The sequence below is a fragment of the Brachyistius frenatus genome, unplaced genomic scaffold (genome assembly GCF_029030835.1).
Source record: "Brachyistius frenatus isolate BFR_SWC_R1_liver_20210118 unplaced genomic scaffold, ASM2903083v1 Contig_96, whole genome shotgun sequence".
Taxonomy (NCBI): Eukaryota; Metazoa; Chordata; class Actinopteri; family Embiotocidae; genus Brachyistius; species Brachyistius frenatus.
In genome coordinates, this window is record NW_027210695.1 from 920,443 (window position 1) to 928,622 (window position 8,180).

Sequence of the window (8,180 nt, forward strand, 5' to 3'; positions counted from 1 at the left end):
CACACACACACACACACACACACACACAAAAACACACTATGCAGTTGGGTTTTTCTGATAAATAAATAGTTATCTTTCATGTCAATAAAGTGCAAACACGTTAGGTCCAAACTTGAAGGGTTCAAAACAGAACCGCATGCTAACAACGTGAGGAGCCAATCGTTTCAGCTCATTTTAAAAGTTAATCCATCATTTAAATTCTGTATTTGTATGTTTGCCATCAACCCGCAAAATAAAATGTCGACGTCTCTTTCTCTGCCTTTCAGCCCTCTTTCCTCCCTCTTCATTCCCTCCTCTTATGGCCTGCAATAACTCACCGGCTTTAGTTCACGTTTTACTGTCCGGCTTAACTGCGTAGAACAGCAGAGTAATAGACTATTGACTTTTTGTCACGTATTTGCAAATAGGCTTGCAAAAGGGTGAGAAAAAAAAAATCTAAAAAGTTATGCATTGCTGATCGTGTTTTTTAATGCACATTTTTTTTCTTTTTTTCTTTTTGAGCTGAGTTCATCAATACCTTCGGCGACCAGAGCAGTTAGTTCATCTCCTGCTGCTTTCGGTGACGTGTGAGACGGGTCCGACTGAGGTCGTCCCTCTTGTTTGTTCATCTGCCTGTCCTCATTAGACGAGGTGAGATTGACACAGACCCCCCCCTCCCCTCCCCCCAGCCCAGATGAAGCTCCTTGAGCACTAGCTGGGTGTGAGCAATAATGAATCACCATTAACCTGGGTCACTGCGGCTGACAACCAATTTACAGGGCAGGAGGCTGCAGACAGCGACGTCCAGGTAAATGTGAGCGTTTAACTGCTTCTTTCAGTAACCATCAAGGTCAGATAAAACCAGAGGATTATATGTCACCACTCCATATTAGTTAGTTTACCTCGAGTCATTCTGGTGCAAAGCAACATGAACTTTGAAGCACGAATGCTGCAGCACAAGTTCAATATTTTTTAAGGTACTCAGCTCACCAGCTGAAGACGTTGCCTTCAGTGGGTACATACTGACATCTAGTGGTGTTAGATGGTCACAGAAATAGTTGCTCACTGGTTTCATTTCAGTATAAAAAGGTGTCAGCTTTTACTGCCCGTTACGTTTGTTATTTAAACTTCCTCCAAAGTAAAAGCAAAAGTGCAACAGGATATGTAAGAAATGACAACAACAAAAAATGAGCAACAGATGATGTGACAAACCCTGGTAGACAATATTTACTTGACATATGGCTCATTGAGAGTCACGAGCGAGCACGAGAGCAAGAATATAAATTAATTTTATAACGCATGGTGTCACACAATTCCACCAGGCACTGAAACCTTTGCTCAAACTCAGTATAATTTAAGTAAATCATTAAAAATGCATGTGATAACACAAACAGGCTTGTAAACACATTATCGTGTTTGTGATGTTCTGCACTTAAACAGAAACAAAGTAAATGTTTAAGAGGGCAAGTAAAGTGGAGCTCAGTAGCTACGTCTTAAATTTTTTTTTTTTTTTAAATAAGTCCTTCCAGGAAGGAAAGTTACAACCAGAACATCTGCGAGAAACTCAAACTCTCCTTTATGGATGACAAACAGACCATCTGTGTTGCCAGTCTGACATCTAAAAAAACACCCAAAAAAAACCCAGAAGAAGCATAGTTCCCATGAGTGCCATCAACTGAAGACAATTAATCTGAATTTGTATTACCTTGTTTTTATGGTGACTTTACACAAAAAGGTTTTTCTTGAAGGTGACAGAACGGCCGCCGGCTCCACCAGTCAGAGGTCTCTTTTTATTCTAATCGGCGGATTCACCATCTAGGTCGAGATTAAAATAAGTTCACAAATCGAGAGCTGGTGATGTCAGTCTGCCGCTTGGTTCACCGCTTTGGTCCAAACCTAAATATCTCAACAACTTGCTGCAAACTGGCAAAGAGAGAAACCAAAATTAGGGAGTGTGCGCAAGAGATTTCCCTCAAAACAGGTTCAATTTTGTCAAAGATAAACTAACACAAACCAAGACAGGAGTGCGGAAATCAGCAGTATCAAGCAGTGGATGGATGTGTGTCATGTGCACTGTGGAGTTGTTGAAGGCGCAAACACCAAAGAAAGCTGGTAACAGATGGTAAAAGGAGAGCGATTGAACACTCGGGCCGGCTTTTATAATGCGACAGGCCTTTGTGAGCCCAAGTGAGCTGCATCATCTGACGACGCCCATGTCAGCCAACCGCCCTCGAAATTCTCACAAGTCCCCCGATTGTTTTCATGAAATCTGGCACAATATATTCATGTCCCCTTCAATCATAACAACATGCTTATCCCTTAACGTCTCATCCACCACAATCAGCTCCTCTTTGTGTTTTCTAGGTAATGCTTCTTTTTTTTTTAGCATGCCGACAGCTTCTGGGCGCGCTGACCTGTTCATCAGTGGTTCCGGCTGAGTTCACTGTTCAAATGAAAATCTAATCAATAACAAATAATAAAACTATGGCATTAACATCATTTCCAGTGTAGCTACAATATAAATGGAATATAAAGGGAGAGAGAAGCAAATGTGCGGTATGGAAATGGTTCAATTCTTTCGCCGTGTCCAAATTAAACCTTTAAAACTTGTAAAGCCAGCTCTCGCCTCTTTCATTACATCCCAACTACAAATTCAATATCTATATTTGCGACTGGCACCACAAACTACATTTCCTCTAAACACCAACTGCAAAAACATTTTTTTTTTTTTATTATACTTAATTTGTTTTCTGGCAAACACGAGTAGCCACATGAGACCGTTCATGTCTTCGTTTTCCAGCATTTCTAAAAACAGCTCCTGATTGGCCTCCCATTAAAATGCAGAGTTTAGCAAGTGCTTTGTTGCTCTCCAAAGCGTTCACGAGAACTTGTGGTTCTGACCCGGTGAGAAGCCCAGGCGCTCTGATCAGACACCGGAGAGGGACACCACATGTGCTCACTGATAGCGACGCTTTCAGTTCATCAAGTTACAGTCTCAGAAGCCACGTGGTGATTACAGACGAGTACAACTGGACTCCAATTGGACATGATGGAAAATTAAAAGATGTGCAGATCCCACGCACTGATGCTCTAAGGTTGCGCAATACATTTATCAAGGAGAAAATAACCCAAGCGAGGAGGCTATTTTTGTCTGTCTATTTGTTTTTGTTGTTAAAAAAAGAAGCAATAAATACTGTAAAAGCTGTCTGGACAGAGACGGCATACTGTTTTATAGAGGAAGAGCATCACAAAGGACAAACAAACATAATAATAAAATGATAAATCCACACAAGTTTAAATCAAATCAAATTTCCATTAATTGGAAAGAAGTAAACTTTTTTTTTTTTTTTTTTTTTTACATGACTGTTTTGATGATTAACCAATGACTTTCAAAAGAAACTTTTTTTTTTTTTTTCTTGAGTGTCCTTTTTAACTCCATAATATGCTTAGTTGCTGGCATTATTTGTACAGTTAAGGTCAAAGTTCCCCACTAGATAGTGCCACATGTTGGGAGCTGTTTGTAGGGCAGATCACAATCCACCACCTTAAGATACCAAAGCTGTGTTTTCAGACTCGGCTATCGGTGAAGATGAAGAGAGAGGAAACGTGATAAATACCTTTCGTTATAAATTGTCGACTCTGCTGCGATGAATCCAAAAACAAGCCAAGGAGTTCTGTGTTTATCAGTGATTGATCACGTGGGTCGGTTTCTTCTGGAGGAAGTACCACTGAGGATGCCCAGAAGTTCCTTCAAAAACAAGTGAGGGCATCCTGTGTGCCAGAGAAGATATGATAAATAATCAAGTCTGTTTTTATTAATTTAACATATTCAAATACGAGAAAAGTCTACTGCACAGCATAAAACAAGAATAAGGTAGCTTTGAAACACACAATTAGGTCATGTATCATTGGATAAACTGTAAAGCTTCATAAAAAAAAAAAAACAACAACAGGTATATTATGTTTACCACGTCTCATCTTAGCCAGCGTGCCACGTGCAAGGCGTTAGCGAGCCAAACTAACATTTGTTTTATTCGTCATTTAGAAAGCGCTGAAGTTCCTCTTCCTCCATCGGGAACTATTGCTTCAGAGAAGACATCAAGGGGTCAGTCAGGGGTTAAAAACGCCTGCGCGGTCTCCGAGACTCCGCCTCCTTTGGGTGACTCATCAAAACAGGAAGCAGGAAGCGCCCAGGCTCGCGTATCTGTCACAAGGCTGTGGAGTGTCAGGTAAACTTGGACTCTTTTGGTTTCTCTTGCGTAAAACTTGACAGCCAGATTACAATTTGCATGCGCAGGACGATTTATGTTCGGCAGTTTTCACAGGGAGACGTAAACGGGCTATTAGACGAGTGATTTTGAGGGGTGGAGGGGATAAATAATAATAATAATATATATATAAAAAAAAAAAAAAGAGGCTGTGTATAGTAAATACATGCACCTTTGCCCTACTTTCACTTACAGGGTAAAAAAACAACAACAAACAACGTGTCAGGATGGCAGGCAGGCTCTGTCTCCCCGAGCTGGACCTCACCTGTGCCATATGCTGCGACATCTTCAGGGACCCGGTGGTCCTGAAGTGCAGCCACAGCTTCTGCGCCCCTTGCCTGCAGCAGTACTGGTCCCCAAGCGGACACGGCCGGGACTGCCCCCTGTGCAGAACCCAGACCCTGGACGACCCCGTGCCCAGCCTCACCCTGAAGAACCTGTGCGACTCTTACGTGCAGGAGAGCGAGGGCATGGAGGAGACCGCGGGGGACCTGTACTGCGACCCGGGGGAGGAGTGCCCTGTCCACGGGGAGAAGCTGAAGCTCTACTGCCTGCTGGACCAGGAGCCCATCTGCGTGGTTTGCCACACGTCGAGGAAACACAAGCAGCACGACTGTTGCCCCGTCAGCGAGGCGGTGGTGGATGCGAAGGTAGAGTTTAAGCCGTCATCAAAAAAAAAAATAATAATTAATTAATTAAAATGAAGAATTAGTTCCCTGAGTTCCCCCGTTGTGAGCTATTTAAAGATGTTACAAGACTGAAGTTCTTCGTCTTTTTCAGGAGAAAATGAAGTCCGCCCTCAGCTCATTGCAGGACAAGAAGGCCGGTTTTGACAAAATGAAGAAGAACTACGAGGACACTGCGGCGCACATTCAGGTGTTGTGTCATTTTCTTTTATTTTGGAAACCTATTCCTATATATATATATAAAAAAAAAATCCTCCAGGTTAGAGGCTCTGCCGGTCATCTCCAAGCCACACTTACAGCCGTTTTTCTTCCAGGTCCAGGTTCGCTTTGTGGAAAGGCGAACTCGTGAGGAGTATGATAAACTTCACAACTTTCTGCTAGCTGAAGAGAAGGCCAACATGGATGCTCTGAAGAGAGAGGAAGAGCAGAAGAGCGAAGAGATGAGGCAAAAGCTTGAAGAGCTGGAGAGGAACATATCATCCGTGTCCGAGTCCATCAAAGTTTTGGAGGAGGAGATCGCTTTGGAGGGCATCTCTGTCCTTCATGTGAGTTTGAAATATGAATATATATACACAGATACTTGCCTGAAAAAAAAAATATATATATATAAATGGATCAAATATTAAAGAGAATTTGCTTTTTTTTTTTTCTTTTAGAAAAGCAAGAAAACACTGGCAAGGTAAAAAAAAAAAAAAAAAAAAATGTAAACTTCGATTTTTCTTTTCTTTTCTTTCCTAAAATAATATGCAAACTGCTTCTTTTTTTTCTGTTTCCTGCAGAGCTAAATGTCCAATCGAAGATCCAGTTATGGCTCCGGGAGCACTCATAGATGTGGCCAAATACGTGGGCTCCTTGACGTTCCGCGTGTGGGAGAAGATGGATAAGATCATCAATAAAGGTTTTAGTTCATCATAATAATAATAATAATAATAATAATAATTCAGACCAGAAAGAGAAACGTGGTTTACTTTGAAACTTACAGCTGCGTCATTGACTTCTCGGTGGCTTCCCCGCGGCGGAGCGCCGGTCGGGTGATTTTTTTTTTTTTTTTTTCTTCCGCATGAGCCGCAGTCAAAAGTAACCGCTGCCGTCTTCCCTCAGCCGCAGTCAGCCTGAACCCCAACACCGCCGCCCCGTGGCTCGTCCTGTCCGACGACCTCACCAGCGTCCGCGACAGCGACGAGAAGCAGAAGCTGCCCGACAACCCGGAGAGGTTCGACCCCGACACCGCCGTCCTGGGCTGGGAGGGCTTCAGCTCGGGCAGGCGCGAGTGGGAAGTGAACGTGGGCGATAACACGGCCTGGGTCGTCGGCGTGGCCAAAGAGTCCGTCGCGAGGAAAGAGAAAGTGTCCTCGGTGCTGAAAAACGGCTACCTGTGCGTGTACTTCTACCACAAAATGTACTTCGCCGGCACCTCTCCGCTGACGCGGCTCAACTTGAAAAGGAACCCGCGGCGGCTCCGGGTGCAGCTGGACTGCGACCGGGGCCGGGTGTCTTTCTACGACCCGGAGAACAAGACGCAGATCTACACCTTCAAACACGCCATCGCTGAGAAAGTCTTCCCGTACTTCTGGGTTGGATGTCAGAATTGTCCTTTGACAGTTGAAGCAGTGATGGATGTTGAGGAATGTTGAAAGTACAACCTGCCAAATCCTGATGTTTTTTTTTCCTCAGCGCAAAACTTTCAGAAACATTGATTTAAATCAAACTGCATCATTTCTGCACTTTCTCTCCTGATTCAATGCAAAGTTGTTGGTTGTTTTTTTTTTGCATTATTTGCTTTGGAGTTTTTTTTGATTTTTAAAAACAGAATTTCAGCATATATTTAACATTTTGTTGACTGGAAAAAAATATAGCACCAAAGAAAATTTAAAGCTTTATGTATTTTGTTTTTTTTTAAATGATGATGCATGTCAAAGTGTGTCCGAATAATCCTCTTTCTTTGTTTTTTTGGAGTCCAAGTGGTGTTCATCACTACTAATATATGGAAAACACTTAATATGCTTTATGTGCAAATACGAATGATGTCTGACACCGCTATATAACAAATAAATGATTTGTAAGTAACATGGCTTCCATGTTTGGTGTAAAATGATGAATGTGTGAAGTGGTGCGGGAAGTATTCAGGTCCTTCACCTGAGTAAAAGTAAATATACCACAGTGTAAAAATATTCTGCTTCAAATAAAAAAAATCCTGCACTCAAAACTTTACATTTGAGTATCAAAAATAAAAGTGCAAAAAGTGAAGACATGTAAGCAGAGGATTAAAATGTCAAATGCCTTATATTTTTCAAAATGTCTTTATTTTGGTTAAAGATTTTACATAGACGGAAATAAATACTTTTGTTTTTCTCTTAAATGTGTTGTGGATCCAATTGACTTCTGTTGTGTTTTACGAAAATAGCGTTTCGCTAAAAACATTCATCTCTCAGTATAATAAAATGACAAACATCGATCATTAGTTATATTTTCACACGTTGAAATACAGCCGTACACCTGGTTTTATAGTCCTCGAAGTGGAATGTTTCAAAGTCTCTTGTATTAAAGGCATAAACAGTATATTTCAAAATATTTTCGATAACTTTGTTTTCTTCAACACTTAATTGCACATTTTAGAGTACAAAATGAATATGCAGATTTTTTTATTTTTTATTTTTTAATCAAACTGCGAGCACACAGTTACTTTTGTAACATTAATATCTTTAAACAAACCGGATATTTGTAGTTTTACGTATAAAGGAGGGCTGTAACAGATTCATGGTTCTGATTGGGCATTCAAGCGGGAAAATACAACTTGAAGTAGTTGGGTCTTTTCCTGAAAAAAAAAACATTCCCAACTTTTTTTTTGCCACTCCAGAGCAGCCGTGACCTTCAAAATAAGAGCGCTACAAAGATATTCTCGGTTCCGTTTCCTCGTGTCCTTCACAAACATACACGACACTCAATGGACAACATATTGAAGGCACGTAAAAGACACTTTCCCTTTTCATTTACATGTATTCCTTATAATTAAGATTATTTTTTTTAAGTAAGGAGATGGAGCTGAAGAGTAATAGGCAGTTATAATTTTGAGACTTTGAGACGGACTAAAAATGTGAACTGTACAAATCTGGCTCCATCTTAGCTCAAAACTGATGTCACACGTCTTGAATACTCAGTGTAGATACGACAGACTTTTAGGTTTCTTTTCATAAAAAAGTCTTGAGACGAAGCTCTGCTGTATTATAAATGCTAAAATCTTTCAACT

At 41.2% G+C, this 8,180-nt stretch overlaps 1 protein-coding gene across 2 annotated transcripts; it reads left to right on the top strand.

Moving 5' to 3' along the window:
* The first annotated feature begins 4,162 nt into the window (after positions 1–4,162).
* On the top strand, positions 4,163–7,292 carry trim35-14 (tripartite motif containing 35-14). 2 transcript variants are annotated; one of them, XM_069710991.1, is made up of 7 exons: positions 4,163–4,213; positions 4,454–4,897; positions 5,028–5,123; positions 5,248–5,478; positions 5,590–5,612; positions 5,713–5,831; positions 6,035–7,292. In XM_069710991.1, exons 2-7 carry the CDS (start codon positions 4,475–4,477, stop codon positions 6,565–6,567), a joined length of 1,425 nt encoding a protein of 474 aa, XP_069567092.1. In that variant the 5' UTR covers positions 4,163–4,213; positions 4,454–4,474; the 3' UTR covers positions 6,568–7,292. The 2 variants fall into 2 exon arrangements, with proteins under 2 accessions (XP_069567092.1, XP_069567093.1); XM_069710992.1 differs by lacking the exon at positions 4,163–4,213 and having other exon boundaries at positions 4,230–4,897.
* The last annotated feature ends 888 nt before the right edge of the window (positions 7,293–8,180 follow it).

Excerpts from the sequence above, each read along its gene's own strand:
- trim35-14 (XM_069710991.1), top strand. The coding sequence starts at position 4,475 with ATGGCAGGCAGGCTCTGTCTCCCCGAGCTGGACCTCACCTGTGCCATA. Across the intron at positions 4,898-5,027 it reads AGGCGGTGGTGGATGCGAAG|GAGAAAATGAAGTCCGCCCT; the intron begins GTAGAGTTTAAG and ends CGTCTTTTTCAG. Across the intron at positions 5,613-5,712 it reads AGCAAGAAAACACTGGCAAG|AGCTAAATGTCCAATCGAAG; the intron begins GTAAAAAAAAAA and ends TGTTTCCTGCAG.